General features: G+C 49.9%; 1 protein-coding gene across 1 annotated transcript; it reads right to left on the reverse strand.

The window, feature by feature from the left end:
* Positions 1–9,121: 9,121 nt before the first annotated feature.
* On the reverse strand, positions 9,122–14,111 carry SOST (sclerostin). The gene is made up of 2 exons (XM_003943647.3): positions 13,842–14,111; positions 9,122–11,142 (listed from the first exon to the last, which is right to left on the reverse strand). Exons 1-2 carry the CDS (start codon positions 14,059–14,061, stop codon positions 10,721–10,723), a joined length of 642 nt encoding a protein of 213 aa, XP_003943696.1. The 5' UTR covers positions 14,062–14,111; the 3' UTR covers positions 9,122–10,720.
* Between the last annotated feature and the right edge of the window lie 9,424 nt (positions 14,112–23,535).

Here is a 23,535-nt window from a genome sequence, read left to right on the forward strand (position 1 = left end):
TTGCTCATGAATTACTCATGGTATTTGCTAAAAAATGCAGGTTCCTGGGAGTCTCTGAGCCTACTCTGGCTCAAGAGGCTGCCTGATTTAAAAAAAAAAAAATGCAGGTTCCTGAGCCCAGCTTCAGAGCTACCAAACCAAAATCTTAAGGAGGTGAGGACTGGTAGTCTGAATGTACCATGTTCCCTAGGTGATCTGAAGCACACTGCATCAGTGGTTTAGTGGGTTCCATGCCAGGAGAGTGTCACACCCTCCCTGGGAGCTGCCTTCCCAGTACTACTAGCTGCCGAGAGGCTGGCCAGCACAGACACAGGCCTCCTTCCCAAGAGATCCCCAGACCTGGCGAGGAGTAAGATGGGCAGTGGGTAACAGGAGTTGCAATATGAGTTTGTGTCCAGTGCTCTGTGAGCACACAGGAGGGAGGAAGTCTCAGGGAATGAGTCTCTGGGGCCAGATCATGAGGGCTCAGTAGAGTTGACCAGATAAAGAAGGGAGCAAAGGTATCCCAAATTGAGGGCATAGTATGTGCAGAGGCACAATGTGGCAGAGGCACAAACAGTTTAGGGCTGGGGCACAGGTGAGAGTAGAGGGAGGAGGCCAGAGAGATGAGTGGGGCTGGTCCTCCTGCTGGTTTGTGTTTCATCCATTTGGCTAATCTGGGAATAATACTTCCCAGAATCCCCTTCTCCAAAGGGGTCTGGGGTAGATTTGTTCAAAAGAGGAGCTTGCATGAGATTTGAAAAATAAAAGTGAAGCAGCACCATGACTCTCAGAGGGTTGTCAGGGTCACGTGCTGTGGGTGGATCACAAGGTCAGGAGTTCAAGACCAGCCTGACCAACATGGTGAAACCCTGCCTCTACTAGAAACTAGCTGGGTGTGGTGGCAGGTGCCTGTAATCCCAGCTACTCAGGGGGCTGGGACAGGAGAATCACTTGAACCTGAGAGGCAGAGTTTACAGTGAGCTGAGATTGTGCCACTGCACTCCAGCTTGGATGACAGAGCAAGACACTGTCTCAAAACAAAGCAAAACAAACAAACAACTCTAATGAAGGTGTGACTATTAGAAAAAAGGGAAATAAAGTGATTGAGGAAAGGAAAGTAACTTGTGCATAGAGAAGCGAAGAACAAGCAACCAAAAGGCTCAAAACATTTTTCCAGGCCCGGGGGATGAGGTGGGGAGAGTCTGTTACACCCACTCCAAGAGGAGGTCTGCCTGGGACTAACGCTGGTGTTTATGATCCAGTGTTTCACTGGCATTCTTAGTGGTGGTGGCAGTGGTAGCAGAGCAAGTGTGCCACGGCCCACCGGCCCCTTGCTGGTTCACTCAGTTGCCAACATGTACTGAGTACCTGCTGCAGGCCAGGCTCTGTGGTCTCAGATCTCGAACAAGCCAGCTCAGTCCCTGCCTCATAGAGCTTGCAATTGGGCAGCAGAGGCAGACCTGACAGGAGACAAATATAAAATGACAACTGGTGACAAGGGTTGGGAAAAAGAAGAGTGGGATCCTGTTTCAGATGGGATGGTCAGGGAAGGCCTCTGAGGAGGTGACATTGGAGCCGAGATCAGATGGATGGCAGAGAATGTAAGAAGAGTGTCCCCGGTGGAGCGAACAGCATCGTCATAATCGGGAGCCAGTGCTTTCGAGGAACTAGCAGACAGGCAGGGTGGGTGGAGGGTGGGAGCCAGGGCTGGGCTGGGGGTATGAGGATACTGACAAGGGACCAGCTGGACGGGGGCAGGGCTGACCATGTAGGAATTGGTATCTTTCAGTAAAGGCCTGACCAAATGATTCTTCAGGGTCCTTGTTCCCCCAGGTTTCAGTGGCATTTTGAAGGTGCTGTCATAAAAGGCTGGAGAGTCTGTTTCTACCCACCCCCATCTCATTTAAGAAGGGGGCATCCAGGGCATCATTGAACAGGTGACCTAGAAGCTGTTCCTTGTTCCAGTTCCTGCAAATTGCCCCACAGCATTTTTAGAAAATGTTCCCTTTTAGATTGGATTTATCTTAGCCAAATTGACCAGGGAAAATAAGTCCCTACAAACAGCAATCACTGGCAAACAAGGAGAGTTATTATCTCAAATTGAGGCTGGTTTCTAAGGAAAACAATAAAAAAGACCACCAAATGCCACAGGGCCACCCACCCCCTGCACCCTGATCCCCAGCCCGTACGTGAGGATGATGGCTCCATCGCCCTCCCTGTAAGTGCCAGGCTGAACACGGCCTCTGTGCAAAGGGAAGGAAACAAGCAGAGGAAGGAAGGCAAGAGATTAGAGAAGCTGACAGATGTAAATAGCCTCTGAGGAGCCACACTGTCCCGGCATTTCTCCCCAGGGAGCCTTTTGTACCAAGGAATCTAGTTGTCTGAATGAAAAATGATATCATTTATTTCTTTAGTCAGAGCTGAGCTGTTTTCTTCAAACATGGAAATAACACCACAACACCAAATTGCGGGCCAAATGACAGAGATATCTGTAACGTGGGCACTTCATATTGTCCAGGGTAAACGACCACGGACTTGGTTCCTTGGGAAGGGCCCTGTTGTCCCCACGGTTGCAAAGCTACAGAGGGACTTGAATGAAAGAAATGCTTTGGAAAAGTTGTCCCAAAGCCCTTGCATGATTCGACTTTTGTATTAGAACACTCATTCATCTCTGTCCTGAAGAAACTCTACCGTATGTCATATCAGGAGACAAATGCAGACATCTTCCTTAGTGCATTGCTTTTGATGCCGAAAACACTGGAAACAAACCAAATGTCCGTAAGTAGAAAAGTAGATAAGCAGGCCAGGCGCGGTGGCTCACGCCTGTAATCCCAATACTTTGGGAGGCTGAGGCGGGCAATCACCTGAGGTCAGGAGTTTGAGACCAGCCTGGCCAACATGGTGAAACCCTATCTCTACTAAAAATATAAAAAATTAGCTAGGCCTGGTGGAGCAAGCCTGTAGTTCCAGCTACTTGGGAGGCAGAGGCAGAATTGCTTCAACTCTGGAAGCAGAGGTTGCTTGAGCCAAGACCATACTACTGTACTCCAGCCTAGGCAATAGAGTGAGACTCTGTCTCAAAAAAAGGAAAAATAGATAAGCAAATACTGGTACAGTCATAAATTATAATACCATTCATTCAAGATTTAACAATAATCCTATGTGGCTAGATCTTAAAAGCATAATTTTGGGTAAGAAATAAGGTGAGCCTCAGAATACGTGTGGTGTGATAAAATGCATGTGAAATTTAAAAACACACATTTGTATATTGATTATAAATAATATATGGAGGACCATATAAAAACATGGATTGTTACCTTTGGAAATGAAGGGAAAGGCACGAAAAGAGAGAAATGCAAAGAGAACTTTAGAATTTTTCTGTTGATTTTATATAAAAAAGAAATACTAGTGGGGCATGGTGGCTTCCACCTATAATCCCAGCACTTTGGGAGGCCAAGGCAGAAGGATCACTTGAGCTCATGAGTTCAAGACCAGTCTGAGAAACATAGTGAGACCTCATCTCTAATACAAATAAAAAACATTGGCCAGGTGTGGTGGTGTGTACCTGTAGTCTCAGCTTCTTGGGAGGCTGAGATGGGAGGATCACTTGAGCCCAGGAGATAGAGGCTGCAGTGAGCTATGCTCATGCCACTGCACTGCAGTCTGGACAAGAGAGTGAAACCCTGTCTAAAAAATAAATACTGTCGATGGAACCAAAATGTTAACATATTAAATTTCCTGTATTTAAAATATATTTTGAACTTTGCTTTTTTATAAAGAACAGAGAAAGCAAGTCCATCTGGCAGTGGCAGGGCAGATGGAAGGGAGGGGACTGGTGAAAGGGGCCCCAAGCCAGCCTCTGTCTCCACACAGCTCCTCCTGGGTGGAGGAGAGCTGGAGGCCGATCTTGGGGACCCAGGGGGTAATGGGCGCAGAAAACACTCACCTTCTTGGGCTGCTTTTGGCCTCTGGGCAGAGCAGAGGCATGGTCCTGGCATCTTATCTGGTGTCCCTGGAAGATACGGGGCTCTGCCTTGATCCGAACTGGCCACCATTCTAACTTGGGATGTCAGTACCGTTTTTGGACACCTGCCAACCAAGGGGTAGAAACAGGAGGCTTTTAGAATGCCTAGGAAAGCTTGGTATTGTATTTTCAGAGTAAAGACGATGTGAATGTGTGTGCGTGCACATGTGAGCACATGTGCAAATCCAGGACTGTAATGAAAGAGAATCTTCCGCAAGGGGGTTTGCAGTGGATGCTGTGACTAATACATTCACTGATGAAGATGCTCTTCCACAGTTCAGACAAGTAAGAACGAATTAGGAATCTTTCCAGAAGGAATTCATTTCTAGACTCCTCCTTACCCTTCAGATCTCCATCGCCTGCCCTAGAGTCTTAGCTGAATAGCGTGAACCTGTATCCATCCACATATATTTATACATCTGGCTTAGAGCCACAACGGGGAAGAACGTACAGCAGGAAAGTGCTTGCACCTTCCCAGACCGAGAGAGTCCTTTGCCTCCATCCCAGCCTGGATCTTACAGGCATCCATTAAAGAAAACTGCAGGCATTTCTGCAACTACATACGAATTGTTTCACATCTGTATGTGCTAGAAGGAGTTCAAGGGCATCAATATTCCTATTGTAATACATCTGCCCAGTGCTAGCAGCCTTACTGAAACCTATCAAGAGCCAAAGAATAAAGATATGCACCAGCCTGGGCAACAAGGTGATGCCCCGTCTCTACAAAAAATACAAAAATTAGCCAGGTATGGTGGCAGCTGCCTGTAGTCCCAGCTACTCTGGAGGCTGAGACAGGAGGATGGCTTGAGCCCGGGAGGCAGAGGCTGCAGTGAGCTGTGATCGCTGCACTGCACTCCAGTCTGGGTGACAGAGCAAGACCCTGTCTCAAAAAAATTAAAATGTGCATAGTCACATAACAATATGCAAATATTCTTCTTCAGGGCCACTTGGTCTTTAACATAGAGAGCCAAGAGAACACACAGACTCATTCTCTCTCTTTTCATCACACACGCACGCACACACACACACACGCACGCACACACACGCACGCACACACACACACACATACACACCCATCTCCACTATAATTATAATTATTATGTTGCCTTCCAGATCAGGGTTTAGAGCCTTGGCATGGAGACGCCTGAAAGGCACCCAAGGCAATTAGTGGTGTCCCTCCTCCACCCCCTTCATACCTTCAGGGGCTTTGCACTTGCTGCCCCCCCTCCCAGAGCACACACCCCCAGATCCTGTGTGGCTGACTCTCCCATCACATTTAAGTCTTAGCTCAAACGCCACCTCCTCAGAAATGCCTGACCTGGCTGCTTCCAGGGCTGTCTATATGCTCACCAGCTTTATTTTTCTTTGGGGAACTTTCCATCCCCAGGCATTGTGCTAAACGTTTATTTGTTAATCCATCCATGCCGGCACTCACTCCTTGCCGGTGATCACTATGAGCCATGAGGCTCCAAGATTACAGCCACATGCCCAGGGCTAGGGTGGTGCCTAGCTCACAGCTGGCATCCAGTCAGTAGCAATGGAATGAATGAATAATCACGCTCGCTTCCTCTCCATCCTGGCCCTATCCTTTCTCTCACTTCCTCTCCCCGCCCCCCATCTCCCCTGCTTCCGCCTTAAGTCTGCTGGCAGGAGCAGCCTCAGGAAGTTGTCAGGCAGGGAGGTGTGTGCTCTGTGCCCCTCTCCTTCCATCTCTCTTTCCTGCCTCCCTTATGGGTACCTATCTCTCCTATCTGCAGCTGCCCACTGCCAGCTCTGGCCTTCTTGGTGGGCAGAAGCTTGGGCACCCCAGACAATCGTAGGGAAATTGGGCATTGGAGGGTAGCGGTAGGAAAGGATTCAGTACCTGCCAAGGAATGATGAATTGAGTCTCTCCCACCCACGCGCAGCCATGCTCTTGCAGAGCTTGGCTTCCATCTTTAAAGCAGAACGCCGTTCCCAGCACCCTTCAGCACCCATGACTCAGTGTCTAGTCTTTCCTGCAGGAGTTGGTGCTGCCACTACGGGGACTCAGCCCCTCTCTTCTCATGATTCATTACCTAGATTCTTCCTGCAGTGATTTACAGTACCTATTTTATTTTATTTTTTTTGAGATGAAGTCTTACTCTGTCGCCCTGGCTGGAGAGCAATGGCGTGATCTCAGCTCACTGCAACCTCCACCTCCCGGGTTCAAGCAATTCTCCTGTCTCAGCCTCCCAGTACCTGGGATCACGGGTGTGCGCCACCATGCCCTGCTAATTTTTGTATTTTTAGTAAAGATGGGGTTTTGCCATGTTGGCCAGGCTAGTCTTGAACTCCTGACCTCAGGTGATCCACCTGCCTCAGCCTCCCAAAGCGCTGGGATTACAGGTGTGAGCCACTGCTCCCGGCCAACAGTATCTGGCTCTATCCCCAGTACCACTTGTGTAATCAGCTTAGACAGAGAGAGTCGCTACATGCCAGCCCCATGCGTGCACCACCTGCCCCACCCGACCCCACCTCACCCCACCGCACCCCACCCGGCACGCTCTCCTCTTGCTCCTTCTCCTTCTGCTGTCTCTCCTCACTGCCCTTCCATATCCTAGGCAGTCTTCAAAGCTCCCTTCTCACTTCCCAGGGCCCCACGGACGCCCTCCACCCGCTCTGGTCTCTCCATTCTGGTGGCAAAATGTCACATACTCCACAGTGATGCCTCTTTCACTCATTTTCCACTTGACTCCCCAGCAAGATTATAAACTGCTTGAGAGTGGGAGCTTTGTCTTATCCTCAGAGACCTAGTGTGTGTGTGGTGGGGGCAGTTGCCGGGGGCGGAAGAGTTGCAGGGGGACCTATTTCCTTCTATCCTTCTGTCTTACTCTCAGACTGTTAGTACAAGCCCTGAGTCTGGCTGTACCCCTGGAACATGTGCCCCGCCCCCTACAACCAAATGCTGCCCCTCCCAGCTAGGTCTGTTGTTTGTTCCTTTTCTGATTGGCGCCAGGCTCATAGACCCCATGTAGGGTAGAATATAACTTTCCATAAATAACCTCTAACCTGACCTACAATTTAGCCTTCGGGTTTTTTTCCCCCTGGTAGTAATGGGATTGCAGCCTGGGCTGATCCATCCTGTACCTTCAGGTTTCAGAAAGCAGACCCCAGGCCTGGGCATGGCTTGGAATTCCTGGTCCCCCCATGTTGTCTTGTACATGGCAAGGACTCGGTACACACTGAGGAAAGGTGGACTCTCTTCCGCCATGAGCAGCCGTGCACATGCAGTCTTTGCTTGGGCTGTGCCTTCTGCCTAGAAGCCTCCTTCACCCAGAAAATCTCTAAGCAGCAGCCGCTTGGTGAAGCCTTCCCTAACCACTATCCCTCATCCCCTCCACAGAGCAAATTCAGTTCGCATAGCACTTCATACAGAACAGTGTGATTATTGCCTAGGCGCCTACCAGGATCTGAGCAGCTCAAGTGAGGGGCGGGGCCAGGTACTGAGCCCAAGTGTGGCTGTGGGCAAAATACTGAACCCCTGGGTGCTTCGGTCTCCTCAGATTCAAACACCAACCTGGGGCTGGGCACGGTGGCTCATGCCTGTAATTCCAGCACTTTGGGAGGCTCAGACGGGTGGATCACTTGAGGTCGGGAGTTTGAGACCAGCCTGGCCAACATGGTGAAACCCTGTCTCTACTAAAAATACAAAAATTAGCCGGTCGTGGTACCATACACCTGTAATCCCAGCTACTTGGGAGGCTGAGGCAGGAGAATCACTTGAACCCGGGAAGGCAGAAGTTGCAGTGAGCCGAGATCATGCCACTGCACTCCAGCGTGGTGACACAGTGAGACTCTGTCTCAAAAAAAAAAAACAAAACCAAACCAAAAAAACCCCATAAACCTGGCCCAGAGCCTGTGTCCCCACCCACTGGACTGGACTGCCTCTCCGGGTGGGAAGATGTCTCTGCTTCCTACCTGCCCTCATATTCCAAGGCCTGAGACACTGATGATGCGTGGAATTTCTGCAGGTGCTCCCTGAAGCCTCCTCGGGGGCTGGAGCCACCGGAAGGAAATGGCCACTGATACCCACTCATACCTACCAAAGACTTGATGGTGATGATGATGAATTCAAGTAGCTTATTGGGAGTTAAACTGACAAGTCATCAGGAGGGTCCTCAGCTTTCTTTGGAGAGTGGGTTCCCCAAGCTAGGCTGGACTTAAAGCTTTCCAGCTGACCAGCCCATCTTAGGGCAACTGAAGAGTGACTTCGAAGTTACTCTTTATCTGACGATGCTAACTCAGCTAGCATCCAGCACTATGAGACACCCTGGGGAGGTGAGACTTTGGGAGAAGTTCAGGACGCTAGCCCTGCTTTTGAAGATCCTACGTTTTCACCCAGGACGCATAAAATCCACACTTGGAAGAAGACGAAGCTCCCTTTGAGCTGGTCCTGAATTGTACTTGGCTTCGTGTTATCTATGCCAGTACTAAGCAGGGCTTGGCCAGGCTGGTCCTCCATGAATGATTGTCAAATGGAAAACAGAATTAGGAACCAAAGTAGTGGTGTGGACAAAAGGGGCTGGAACCTCAGAGGAGAGAGGATCATGGGAGATGGAAAATCTCTGGAACATTGGGGGAAGAGGTGACAAGTAACGTGAATCCTAAAGAAAGAGGATTCGTGATTGGGGGTGCTAAGTGTAGAGGGCAAGCTGAGGAAGCGGGGACCCGCATGACCCTTTGGAGTTGGTAGGAAGCTTGGCAGAGGAGGAGGTGGGAGTCAAGCAGGAAAGGCCTCCGTGTCAGACTGGGAAACCTGCACTTGATCCTGGGCAAGGGAGAGCTATTGAAGGCTCTTGAGCAGGGGAGTGATACAAAGAGAACAGCATTTTTGGAAGCCGGCATGGAGTGCAGCCTGCTGAAAGGAGACAAGGCTGAGGTTATGACAATGCCCTGGGTGAAGAAACGAGGTCTGGGTTTGGAAAGGAAGGGACAAACAGGACTTTTCAAAGGAAGACATAATTGCTGCAAGGGCCACCAGAGAGCCGTCAAAGGTGCATCCAAGGTTTGAGCCCTAGTGACCAACAGAAGGGTGTCAACTTTGACATAAATGACATCGTGTGTGGTCAACAAAATGAGACCACATCCGTTCAGTCGTGATTCATCGTCTTTATTAACAATGTCTCTGGACTGGAAGAACAGACTGTTATTTCATAAGCAATATTAACATTGCCATTCTCTACAAGAAAAACTTTTGCATAAATAACTTAAGTGAGAAAATAAATATGTAACTTAACTCTTTAAAAACCACTACTTTCATTCTTGTGGACAAGTCCCGCGTTTAAGGATTGTAAGAACCGACCAGTCCTGCAGGCTTTCGTACGGCATCTGCTTCCGTTTAAAACATTTTTTAAAAAAAAAAACAAAAACAAAAACTACACAGAAAGTAAGAGGTTGTCTGGAAATGATTTTCAAAAAGATTTTTGGGTGGTAGCTATTATGCTCTGCAGTCGCTCAGCATATGTACAGCACTTGTGATTTTTCTCCCAATAATACATATTCTTTTAGTGTAAGAAATGCCATCACATGTAAGAGGAGGAGGAAGCCCTTTTCTAGGCAGAAATGTGTCTGCGTGCAGTGGGCAGAAGGTGGCATCTCAGAAGGCATGTGCTGGTCTGGGAGTGTGTGGTGGCTGCTCTCTCGGGCCTGCTAGACCAGTGTCCTGGGACCTTGAACTTCTCTTCAGAAGGTGACTTTAAAATATGGCTGTGGGTCGGGGCAGGGATGCTGCTCTTTGGGAAGTTGGCGGCGAGTGTGATTTCTATCCCTCCCACCACCTTCAGGACCCTCTCCTTCTCTACCCCAGTGGATGATGTCACTCCTTTGAGATGGAGGGGTGGAGGTAGCCAGACATCTGGGAAGGCCAGGCCGGGAAGCAATGTAGCTTCTTCCAGGGGTTTGTCAGCCAGAAATATGTCAGCCAGAAATAGACTCTACTCTTTTTTTTTTTCTGTTTGTTTTTCATCTTTGGCTGTCAGATGAGAGCATCACAACTCTGAATTCTGAATTCTGGAAGTGACATTGACATTGAGTCAATGCAAGCTCATTCATTTATTCTCTCTCTCATCTCTGCTCATTCAAAAGGCACTGGAGTGCTTGGACTCATATGCCAGTAGATCCCTCCAGATCCTAAACCCACCTCCACCCTCATTTTACAAAGTGGAAATTGAGGTCCTAAAAGAGAATTGTGCAGTTCAAGGTTACACAGCAAGTTAGTGGCAGAGCCAGGACTAGAAACCACATCTACAGATGCCCCTAGTCTTGTGCTCTGGGCACGCCACAGGCTTTCTGATGGGCAGTGAGGTGCAGGGGGAATCCTATCCAACTTTCTTAACCAGTCCCTGGACTTGTCACACTCCCACACGGCTCCCTTAAACCCACAGGGCGGTGAAAACGCTTCCATTTCTGCCTCCTCTGAAGTGGGACCAGCAAAGGTTGGCGACCCCGGAGGCGGAGCTGCGTGGCTCAGTGTCTGTGACTCTCAACTCCCTCCCCTACCCCGCGGGACCCCTCAGCTGGCCGGCCGAGGTGGGCCCCGGTGCCCGGGATGCCACAGGGCCTGGAAGGTCTGGGCCCCTCGCCCTGGGTTGCAGGCATTTACAATGAAATAAAAACAATCGAACCACGCACAGAGGACAGAAACGTGGGGCACAGGGCCAGGGCGCCCGCCGCAGGGCGGGACGCGGGTAGACTCTAGTAGGCGTTCTCCAGCTCAGCCTGGTTGGCTTTGGCGCCCCGAGCGCGGGGCCGAGGCTTCCGGCCCTTCTGTGGCCTCGCGGCCTCGGGCCCGAAGTCCTTGAGCTCCGACTGGTTGTGGAAGCGGGTGAGGCGCTTGCACTTGCACGAGGCCACCAGGCGCACCTTGCGCGCGCGCGGGGCTGCACCGCCGGGACACAGCAGCTGCACACGCTGCGCGCGGTAGCGGTCGGGGATGCAGCGAAAGTCAGGCCCGCTCGGGCGCCACCACTTGCCACGGCCGATGGCGTTGGGCAGCAGGCGCGCGGGGCCGCACTGGCCGGAGCACACCAGCTCGGTGACCGGCTTGGCGCTGCGGCACGGCCCGTCGGTCACGTAGCGGGTGAAGTGCAGCTCGCGGCAGCTGTACTCGGACACGTCTGCGGAGAGAGACACGCGTGAGGGTGGCCGACCACCCGGCCACCACCGCCCTGGCCCGGCCCGGCTCCCTCCACCCCAGTCCTGCTTTTGCAAAGCCTGCCTCTCCCGGTCTCCAGAGGCTTTTGCCCCTGGACACCTATTGCTTGAATGTTTCAGATCCTCTAGAGCTGGTGGAAAGCTCTCCTGCGCACCCTGTCTCCTCAGAGCCAAATGACTGCTGGGGTGCAAACACCAGGGAGGGCTCCATCGCTCACTGCAGGTGTCATCTTGGGCAAGTTCCTTAACCTCTCTTCCAGTCTGTAAAATGGGCCGCCCCAAGCATTGTGAGTTAATCCATTACACACACAATGCAGAGAATACCACTTGGCACATACAGCTGGAGGCATCAGCTGTTATCATGTGTTATTATTTATCTCCTAGGGATCCTCTTATGATTTAAGCCACACTTCTGCTGCAGGGACCCTGGCCTGGGCAGGGTAAGTCAGTACCCGCCACATCTTCTTCCCAAATTCCTTTTCCAGCCACTTGGGAGGGGTGAACAGGAGATGGAGAAAGGAGTAGAGGTTAATTGAAGGTAATAAATCAGGGCAGCTGCTGTGGAGGCGACAGAAGGGGAGGTGATCAGGACAGGAATTCATTAGACTTGAAAGGAATCAAAGGCACAGTGTCCAACCCCCTTATTATCAATGAGAATACTGAGGCCCAGCCACAGAAAAGAACGTGCCCAAAAGGCAGGGCTGCACAATCCAGACTTCGCTTCCCTGGGGTCGCAGCACCTTTTGACTCCCATAAGAGTGGGGGCTCTGTGTTCGAGCACCAGTGGGAGGCTGGGCTGGGGGACAGAGCCGAGGGCTGCTTTTTACTCTAGTAGAGGCCTGAGCTCTGACCAAAACCTACAGGTTCAGCTGCCTGAACATTTACCTAGCTGTCTGCTGGGCACATTTCTTGTTCTGTGTTATTTGAATGGGCGCCTCATGGTGATACTCCCTGGGTGGGCAGAGATTGGGTTCAGAGGAATGGCCTCATCCCCTGCGCACACCTTAACCATGTCTCCTACGGTGGACTTAGATGGGGGGGGGAGCTTTGTAAACAGCTGGTCCTCGTGTGAATACCAGTCCACCCCCAGAGGTTTCATGGGGATAGTTCCAATGTGACACAAAAGAATGAAAAATAGTCTTCAGACCAAACCAGAGAGGGGTCAGAGAAGGCCACACACCGCCCCCCCACTGCACCCCCCCACCCGTCACTCTGGAGAGCCAGCACAGCAGGGGGAGGCGGGCCGCTGACATTGTCTGGGGTTGCTTTCTGCTTTGTGGGCTGTTTGCATCCTCACCTCTGTAGGGCTGGGATGTGTGTTGGGATTGGGGGGGGGATTTGCCCAGGGAAGGGGGCATTTGGGGGCTTTCCAAGAATAGTGCCCCTAGGTCAGTCACTTCCTCTGCAGATTGTGACTTTGTTTTGAGCATGTGGCTTCCTCGGGGGCTGTGGCCCCTCCTGGGAGCCCAGCAAGGTGGACAGCTTGTGTCTGGGTTCCCTACAGCCCTTCAGGCAGTCACTGGAGCCCAGTTGACCTTGCCTGGAAGGGGGCCTGTGGGAGGAGGCACCTTTGTCCTCCATTTCAAAGGCACAGGGTCCTGGCTGGCCTCCCCTGTGGTGGCCCTTTTTAGCACTCCATAACCCCAACAGGTTGTGAGGCAGGGAAGGCTGGGGTGCAGGAGCCTGGGCAGTGGTTTCTCTGCCACCTGGATAATGGCCAGAGGGCAGTGAAGCCCTTAGTCTGAAGTGTCACTCCCATCCCCACCCACGGCCCCGTGATCCCTGCCAACCGTAGAAGCAAACGTGCCCACTGTGCAGGCCTGACCGGGAGCCCGGGGTCTCCTTGCCTTCTCCCTCCCCTGGAATGAGGCAAGGCTGGGACTGGGGTGGCCACTGAGCACCGATGTGCCTACTCCGGCACAGAGCATGCTGCGTGCCCTCTAGGACCTGGACACAGCTGCCGGCAATGCCCATTCCTTCAAACGCCAGCTCCCTGGGCAGGCCGTGGGCAATGCACACCGCAGGGTGCCTCTCTGGCCTTCCTCTCGCACTGTCTTGTGGGGATCTGTCCCCAACACCCCCCCACACACACCAGGGCTGTCTTGCAGTTGAATCAAACCAGGTCTTCTCCTCACTACCAAGTTACTGAGTGCCTGGAGCCTGTTTCTTTCCCTTCAAGCTGGGGGTTCACCTCCTGGGGTTCCATAAGGTGGGTCTGTGTGGTGGGGACAGCCACAGGCAGCACAGTGTCTGGCACCCCATGGGTGCTGCTCTGTGGGTGGGAGGCTCCCTCACCTTGTTCCCTCCCCAATGGTACCAGCAATTGGATGTAGTTCCTATATTCCCAGGAGGAGATTCTTTGAAACCTTTTCTTTTCTGAGCCCCTGAGCCTGTTCTGATGCCCTGATGCCATACCCTCACCACCCCAGCCTCCTCCCTGCCCTGGGCTCTCACTGACAGACTCCACCTGCCCCTGCACCTGAATCCGCAGGCTGCAGCAGAACCATCCTTCCCACGCCTCCGGTCAACGCTTCTTCCACCGGTGCTCGCAGAGGCCGGCGGTCTTCACTGGGTCTACTCCAGTCTTCAAAGCCTCCCAAAGAAAAGTCTCTAAAACCTCCCCAGGACCCTTTTACTAAGACATCTCTCCTCCACCCCATACCTTTGGTCTCAAAAGGGTGGTGGGGAGGCCGCCCTCCGTTCTCCGCCCGGTTCATGGTCTTGTTGTTCTCCAGCTCTGGTGGAGGCTCGGGGTACTCTCCCAGCTCAGGGATGATTTCCGTGGCATCGTTCTTGAAGGCCTGCCACCCCTGGCCCTCCACCACGCGGAAGGCTGCGTGCACCAGCAGGCAGACGAGACACAGGGCTAGAGGGAGCTGCATGGTGCCAGCCAGAGGAGGGCACGCAGCCTTCCAGTAGCACAGGCTCTGGTCCCCAGCCGAGACACGGTCGCCTTTTTAAAGCCCCCCTCTGCCTCATGCCAGCCAATGAGGACAGGCTGCGGCAGGGCTGGTCCCCTGTTTCCCTCAGCCCCGGGGGGAGGGAAAGGGGTGTGCTCAGAGCAAACCCTCCCTGAAGACTTCTCCTCTAGCTCAGCAAACTTCCAAATTGCTGCTGGCACTCCCAGGTGACCCAGAGAGAGGGGGCGTGTGAGGCTTGGCCCAAGCCTGCTCTCCCGCACCTCCCACGTGCTGGCGGCTGTGGTTTTCGGATATCAAAATGAGCTCCGGCTTGTAATTGTCCCTGGGCCCTTGGGCATTCTCAAAACAAACCGTGGACCCACTCAACAAAGAAAATATGCAGTTCCGAGTGCTTCGCACGGCTGAGCCCAGCCTATTCCATTTCTCAAGCCAAGTTCATTTGTCACCCCACCAACAAATGGCCCAAGGGATGTCTGTTTGACCCCCATAGACCCAGCCAGAAGCAGAAAGATGCTTTTTAAGAAATCCCATTGGTCCCCACTCCACAAGTCTCAGCATTGACTGTCCTGACCAAGGAAGCCTCTCTATTGGCATTTTCTGGAAGACGAGAGAGAACTAGAGGGCCAGAGCAAGGGTGGCCACTTGGGAGAGGGGGCAGGACTCTGGTTACAAGTGGAGGATGCTCTGGTCACTCCGCCTCCCGTGATGCGGCTCACAGAGGATATCCCAGCTCCTGCTCCTTGGGGATCCTGTGCACCGTGACAGGCACTTCCGAGCCGAGACCTTCACTGTGGCTCTCAGGGGGATGGGCTGAAGACGGTCATTTCCCAACCAGGCTGTGGATGCGAGCAGATAACACCAAATCCCTTTCCTTAGCAAAAGCTATGGCCAGCATTTTTAGTGCTGACATTTTTTTTTTTCTCGCCTTCCAGCCAGTTACATTTTTCAAAAACAGTTTGAGTCCTATATGGAAAGCTTCATTGGTGCATACCACAGGCTGTGTTCCATGAAGCCATCGCAGGACCAACCAGTCACAAAGCAGCAAAGAGAAATTGCCACCTTGGCTCCGCATAGAATGAAGGGCACGGGGCTGGGGGCAGGTAGAGGCTGTGGGGAGAAAGGTTCACACCTGAGGTGTAAGAAGAGCCAGGAGGGCTGGAGGAGGCTTTCATTGAAGACAGATTGTTTGAGGATGAGCAGCTCCTGGGAAGAGGCTGCCCAGATCCTCCTGGTATTTTAACTGGGCAATGAATCAGTTTCATTGATTCATTGAAATCACCTGCAGAGCCTCTGCAAGGACTTTGCCACCTGCCTCAACTTGCAAGTGGCTGTGTCCAGCTGCAGCTGACTGTCGTCCTTTCCATCATCCATCACCCGACACATGAATGCAGCTGCTCTGACAGTTTTACAAGCCAGACAGAAGCCCCCTCAGGAAGGGCCCTCTCTGATACCTGCTTCCTAAGTCAGTTTCCTTCGGGGCAGATGAAAACAGCTGTGGCCATTGTTGGGGGTGATCTATCTCTCCCAGCAGAGCCGGTAGTGTTGTGAGAAAGAAGCTGGCCCTCCACACCCCCTCTCCTTGTCTGACCATCCAACCTCCTTTTCCCTTGCTCTGGAATGTACAGTGTTAACCCTCTCGTGGCCAGACAACTGCCTTCTTGCAATGGACTTGCGAGATAGCAGTTCTGATGCCTGGGTTCCTTGAGCAGATAGGATGGATGCTTAGAGCCCCACCTGCTGTTGGGAGCGGCTGGACCATCTGCATTAGAGACAGCAGGATCCATCCCTGGAACACGTCTGCCACCTGCTGGAGACGAAAGGAAGGGCGAGTCTTCTGTCACAAAGCCGGTAAGGCTCCGGACTGGGCATGATTTCCTTTCCTTATTTTATTTGGAAGTGAACTAATATTAAATGAAAAAAGAAGACTCCAGTGGACTTGAACCTCTAAATGACCTCCACCTCTCTGAATGGCTCAGCAAGAACCTGCTGTGATATCTTGTGCCATTGTGTTTAATGTGACGCCATCGACAGCCGTTTAGTTTTACTCAGTCCACAAACTTGGCATTGTTCACAGTATTCCCCGGAATTATTTAGCTGATTCTTATGGTGAGTAGTTTAGGTTATTTCCAATTTTTTCCTATTTTCAGCAAAGCTACTATGAACATCCTTGTATGGTGGATGGGGATCTTGGATTTTTTATTTTTTGAGACAGAGTCTTGCTCTGTCACCTAGGCTGGGGTGCAATGGCACAATCTCAGCTCACTGCAACCTCCACCTCCTGGGCTCAAGAATCCTCTTGCCTTAGCTTCCCAAGTAGCTGAGACTACAGGAGCACACCACCACACCCAGCTAATTTTTATATTTTTAGTAGAGACACGGTTTCGCCATGTTGGCCAGGCTGCTCTTGAACTGCTGACTTCAGGTGATCCATCTGCCTCTGCCTCACAAAGTGCTGGTATTACAGGCGTGAGCTGCCACGCCCAGCCTCAGTAACTTTTTAAATTAAAATTTTCAATTTGGATATAATTGTAAATTTAAATATGTTTGTAAGAAATAAATACAAGCCTGGGCCACATGGTGAGACCTAGTCTCTACAAAAAATGTAAAAATTAGCTAGGCATGGGGTCACACACTTGTGGTCTTAGCTACTCAGGAGGCTGAGGTGGGAGGATCACTTGAGGTTGAGGTTGAGGCTGCGGTGAGCCATAATTGTGCCACTGCACCCCAGCCTAGATAACAGAGTGAGACGCTGTCTCAAAAAAGAAAGAAAGAATACAGGCTCCATGTATTCTTTATCCAGTTTCCCCCAACAATAATGCCTTGCAAAACTACAGGACAATATCACAACTAGGATATTGACATTGACACAATTTGCCAGTCTTACCCACATCTCCCACAGTGTTACTTGTACTCTGTGCATGCACATGCATCACATGTGTGTATACTTAGTTCTTATGCAATCTTGTCATGTGTAAGTTTGGGGATCCACCAAGATAAACCCCAGCTCTGTGACCACAAGTCTTTCTCCTGTTACCCATCTCCCTCCCTCCCTCCGCTTCCCTCCCTCCCACAACTAACCTCTGGCAACTACTAATCTAATCTCCATTTCTGTCATTTTTTTTTTTTTTCACTTCAAAAATGATACATAAATGCACCCGGGCACAGTGGCTCACGCCTGTAATCCCAGCACTTTGGGAGACTGAGGTAGGTGAATCACTTGAGGTCAGGAGTTCAAGACCAGCCTGGCCAACATGGCAAAACCCTGTCTCTACGAAAAATACAAAAATTAGCTTGGTGTGGTGGTGCGCACCTGTAGTCCCAGCTACTTGGGAAGCTAAGGCAAGAGAATCGCTTGAACTCGGGAGGCAGAGGTTGCAGTGAGCTGAGATTGAGCCACTGCACTCTATCCTGAGTGACTGAGTGAGACTGTTAGAAAAAAAAAAAAAGTTATATAAATGGAATAAATTTGTATGTAGCCTTTGGGGATTTTTTTTTTCACTCAGCATAATTTCCTGGAGTTGTACATATCAGTAACATGTTCCTTTTTTCCCTTTTTTGGCTGACTAGTATTCCACAAAGTAAAACAAAACAAACGTTAGATTTATTTCTAGAAGTGAATGTTGTATCTGAGGGAGTGAAGAGTTGGTGGGTCTGATGCGGGTATTGCAGGGCTGTTTTCCAGAAGACCCAGCCAGGTCCCCGCCCTCACCCACAAAACAGAGACCCCCATAGGTGGCACTTTGCTGAGGCTGCAGTCAGTCAGTACCACACACTGGGCGGGATCAGCAACAGAAGCCGCCTCAGAGCTGGAGGTTAGGAGTGTGAGTTCAAGATGCTGGTCGAGCTGGTTCCTTCGAGGACAGTGAGGAAGGCCTTGCACTTGCCTTCTGCTGGCTGCTGAGAAGCTTTGGCATTCACTGGCTGGCAGAAGCGTCGCCCCCAATCTCTGCCTTCATCTTCACATGGCATCCTCTCTGTATTTGAATCTTCCCCTTTTTCTAAGGACGCCAGGCAGGTTAGGCCCAGCCTAATGACCTCATCTTAACAAATCACATCTATAACAGCCCTGTTTCCAAATAAAGTCACATTCTCGGGTACTTTGGCTTATGACTTCAATATATGCATTTGGAAGAAATGCAGTTCAACCCATAAATCAGACTGTTAATACTGGGTTTGGGCTGTTGACTTTTTTTTTTTTTAAACAGTCTCATTCTGTCGCCCAGGCTGGAGTGCAGTGGCCTGATCTCGGCTCATACAACTTCCTCCTCCTGGGTTCATGCAATTCTCCCTGCCTCAGCCTCCCAAGTAGCTGGGACTTCAGGCTCCCACTACCACACCCAGCTAATTTTTGTATTTCTTTTTAGCAGAGACAGTGTTTCGCCATGTTGGCCAGGCTGATCTTGAACTCCTAACCTCAGATGATCCACCTGCCTTGGCCTCCCAAAGTGCTGGGCTTACAGGTAGGAACCACTGCCACTCAGCCGATTTTTTAAAAAATTGAATAGGTGCACCTTAATTTCTAGAAAAGCTGTTTTTCCATGTGATGATTTACTATCTTTTGTTTCTATCAAGTTGCTTCTTCCTGTGTTCCCTTGCCAAACATTTAACAAAGCAAGGGAGACATGCACTCCCTCTTCAGGAGCTCGCATATCAGGGAAGAAATAAGTTCTGCATCCAAACAACACTATGAGGTGGAAGGTGGTCAATGCACTGAAAAAAGGTTCAGATGCTTTTTTCTAAAAGGACTTTTTTTCTGGAGCAGTTTTAGCTTCACAGCAAAATTGAGGGGACGCTATAGCGATTTCTCACGTACCTCCTGTGCTCACACATGTAGAGACACCCCCCATTATTGACATCCCACCACCAGAGTGGTGCATTTGCTGATTGATCAACCTACGTGACAGATCTTTATCCCCTGAAGTCTGTGGTTTACATCACAGCATTAGTGTTGCATGTCCTTTGGCTTTGGACAAATGTATAATGACATACACCTGCCATTACAGTGTCACACAGATGGTCGGTATTTTCATTGTCCAAAAAAACTATGTGCTCTGCCTGTTCATCCCTCCCCGACTTTCCCCAACCCCTGGCAACCACTGATCTTCTTACTGTACCTTCCTTTTTGCCTTTTCTAGGATGTCATATAGAGTTGGAATCATACCTATATACGGTCTTTTCAGATTGGCGTCTTTCACTTAGTAAAAGGCATTCGAGGTTCCTATGTCTTTTCACGGCATCAACAGCTTATTTCTTTTTAGCACTGAGTAATATTCCAACCTCTTGGCATACCACGGTTTATCTAGTCTGTCACCTTCTGAAGGACATCTTGGTTGCTTTCGAGTTTGGCAATTATGAGTAAAGGAGGTATAAACGTTTTGTGCAGGGTTTATTTGTTGTTGTTGTTGTTTTGTTTGAAGACGGAGTCTCGCTGTGTCTCCTGGGCTGGAGTGCAGTACCACAATCTCAGTTTACAGCAACCTCCGCCTCCTCGGTTCCAGTGATTCTTCCTGCCTCAGCTTCCTGAGTAGGTGGGATTCCAGGTGAGCACTACCACACTTGGCTAATTTTTGTATTTTTAGTAGAGAAGGGGTTTCCCCAGGTTGGCCAGGCTGGTTTCAAACTTCAAATGATCTGCCCACCTCAGCCTCCCAAAGTGCTGGGATTACAAGTGTGAGCCATCACGCCTGGCTGTGTGCAGGTTTTCATATAAACGTAAGTTTTCAAATCATTTGGGTAAATACCAAGGATCATGACTGCTGGATTGTGCAGTAAAAGTATGTTTCGTTTTGCAAGAAACTGACCTGCAAACTGTCCTCCGAAGGGGCTGTACTAATTTGCATTTCCCACCGAAACAGAGTTCCTGTGGTTCCACATCTTCACCAGATGCATTTTTTTTAAAAGGACAATTTTCTTATGGGTCTTCAAAGGAGAGAACAATCTTTCTCCCCTGGGATGGGTCTGGGATCCTCATGGTAAGGTGTGGTGGCATGTGGACCAGACTTTGAAAGACAGTTCAAATTTAGAAAGTAAGGCCGGGCGCAGTGGCTCAAGCCTGTAATCCCAGCACTTTGGGAGGCCGAGGCGGGTGGATCACGAGGTCGAGAGATCGAGACCATCCTGGTCAACATGTTGAAACCCCGTCTCTACTGAAAATACAAAAAATTAGCTGGGCATGGTGGCTCGTGCCTGTAATCCCAGCTACTCAGGAGGCTGAGGCAGGAGAATTGCCTGAACCCAGGAGGCGGAGGTTGCGGTGAGCCGAGATCGCGCCATTGCACTCCAGCCTGGGTAACAAGAGCGAAACTCCGTCTCAAAAAAACAAAAAACAAAAAAAACAAATTTAGAAAGTATATGATGCTCCTTTGACTCCTTGGGATTATAGAATATTTGATCTGGAAGGAACCTCAAAGGTCGTCTGGTTTCATTCTCTACTCAGTTCTGGAGGTGGCCCTTATCTCTCATTAACGGATACTGAGGATTCTCCTTACTGGCTGCATTTTAAAACAGATTTTGCTCCCACTGGTAGGTGGTAAAAAGGAAATATCTGGGTTGGGAAGGCTGCTTTTAGGCGGTAGCCTGCATTGAGGGATGTCCACATCACCTCGTCTTTATTTGCATATCCATACACAATGGAATGCTATGTAGCTGTTAAGATGAATGGGGTAGAACTATAAAAACAATAACTAAAATACAAGCTAAGCAAAACAACGAAGCACAGATATCTCTGTATACACTTGTGTATGCACGTGTGTATGCTTATATATGCTTGAGATTTTTCTGGAAAGACACTTAGAGAAATAGAAGGTTTGGAACAAGTGACTTTTCCTTATAAGCCTTTTGCATTGTTTAAGTGTATTACTATGTACATATAGTATTATTGGTAACGAAAATGGTTTTAAAAACACTTTTACCTGTTTTAGATTTTAGTGCTCTAGGATTTCACGTAGAACCATAAAGATTCCGTTGTCAGAGGTCTGACAGTGAGTCCAATCGCTTCATGTGATAGACAGGATCGGGAACCTTGAGGGGCTTTCTCTGAAGACTTCTTCTGTCTGAGGGAAAAGGCACCTGCTTTCTCTAAGATTTTTTATTCAAAGGAACATAGCACCAATAGTGGAATTTAAGGCATCTGGGGGAAGGGGATATGTTTGGGACTGCACATTTGCAGGATCACTCAAATCCCAAAATGCCACCGAGTCATCACATGAGGCTACCTGAGATGAACACCCCAGCCCCCTGCTTTCTTAGGACAAAATTTTTTTTGAGATGGATTTTCACTCTTGTTGCCCAGGCTGGGATTCAATGGTGCGATCTCAGCTCACTGCAACCTCCGCTTCCTGGGTACAAGCGATTCTCCTGTCTCAGCCTCCCAAATAGCTGGAATTCCAGGCACGTGCTACCATGCCTGGCTACTTTTTGGATATTTAGTAGAAACGGGGTTTCTTAGGCTGGTCTTGAATTCCCAACCTCAATCAGCCTCCCAAAGTGCTGGCATTACTGGTGTGAGCCACTGCGCCTGGCTGGGAGCACAGATCTTACCTCCCTCATTCAGGTGGGCCATTCTACCTAAGAATATTCTTTTTTTCTGAGACTGAGTTTTGCTCTTGTTGCCCAGGCTGGAGTGCAACGGGGCGGTCTCGGCTCACCGCAACCTCCGCCTCCTGGGTTCAGGCAATTCTCCTGCCTCAGCCTCCTGAGTAGCTGGGATTACAGGCACGCGCCACCATGCCCAGCTAATTTTTTGTGTTTTTAGTAGAGACGGGGTGTCACCATGTTGACCAGGATGGTCTCGATCTCTTGACCTCATGATCCACCCGCCTCGGCCTCCCAAAGTGCTGGGATTACAGACTTGAGCCACCGCACCCGGCCTAAGAATGTTCTTAAAAGAACATTTCTGGTACTGGAGAGACGTTCATCAATATCTACTGCATAAACAGGACCATCATGGAACCTGTAACTAACTCAGGATCCCGCTGTTTTAGATGATTATTTTTAAAAAATTAGAAAAAGCAAATATAAAAGCTAAGCACACACACACAAAAACTAAGCCTAAAAACGTAAAAGAAAATCCAACTATACGAAGGACAAAAAGACAATACCTTTGTAATGTAAGACATTTATTTTGGCTACAGTTTTTGTGTTTTAACACTGATTGGTGATACAATGGACGTTAAACTTCCTTTTAAAAAACAATTTGGTAGCTCTCCCTTTTCTGTCTAGAAAATTCATTCTTTCACAAACTACCCCAAAATTTGGCAGAGGTAAGAGGCAACCAAAGTTACTTTCCAGCCAATCTATTCTCTCAACCTGAAATGTCCTCTATCTCCAATCAGGAGGAAGCCTTGACTTGGAAGGACCATCACTGTTGCCTCTTCAGTGATTCTTGACATCAGTTCTGTGAAAAAGAAAATTTCCTTCAAGAAAAGCTCATGTCTTCATATTTAAGGTCAGTGCTTTTTTTTTTTTTTTTTTTTTTTTTTTTTTTTTTTTTTTTTCCCCATTTAAACAGTAGCATCTTGTGGCACAAAAGGCACCAACATTCCCTTTCCGAACCATCCATCACCATCGGTAGAAGGCAGCGCCACCTGCTGGCCATCATATAATGACTCACATTACCCATAATTTCCTGACAGTGCTGAATTCCAAGTGGGGATTATGAGAGACCCCTCAGAGCCAAAAGGGACCTTAGAGGTCTTCTAGATGAGTCCCCTTATTTGTAGGTGGTGGTTTCTGGATAACTCAGAGTGGCGGGGAGAGAGACCAGCCTGTGGAAAGGTATACTGCTTTAAGATTGAGAAGAAACTATTTGGCGCTCTAATTTTGCCTGGATGGTGCTGTTGGTCAAAGAAAGGGATCAGGTCTGGGGAGGGGGGAGGGGCACCCTGAGTTCCTGTTCCACCACTTCCCAGGGGGTAGAAGGCTGTCCAGGGACAGCTCCCATCCACAACTGGGCATGTGTTGGCACTTACACAAGAGACTTTTCTTTTACTTGAAGAACTAGGAGCTAAATCTCGTTAAGTAAATACGGGTTTTGGGGGGTGAAGGACTATCAAGAAATCCCAAGTTATCAGCATAAAAGTAGTTCCAAAGTCAAGGCAGTAATTTTCCCAATGGCCTTTTCTCCCTCATGCACCCACGGAGGCTTTTGAAAGGTCCTAATTAGCCAGCCACACCAACCTGCTGTGTTCGCCTAAGCAGCTGTGGCTGTCCCGTGGGGCGACCACTGCCTGGGCATGGGAGGGGAGCCCCAGCCCCAGCTCCCTAGCCTCTTCCAGGAGCGTAGCAGAAAGCTCTGACTTAGGGGTGCTACGTCCCCCCTGGAGAAAGAGCTGTACATTCCAGCCTCTGAGGGACCCACCCTCTTGACTTGCATCTCTGGAGCTGGATCAAGGGCATGTGCAGTGCACCTGGAAATGCCAGGGAGCCCCTTTCTTG

Source organism: Saimiri boliviensis, chromosome 17 (genome assembly GCF_048565385.1).
Source record: "Saimiri boliviensis isolate mSaiBol1 chromosome 17, mSaiBol1.pri, whole genome shotgun sequence".
Taxonomy (NCBI): Eukaryota; Metazoa; Chordata; class Mammalia; order Primates; family Cebidae; genus Saimiri; species Saimiri boliviensis.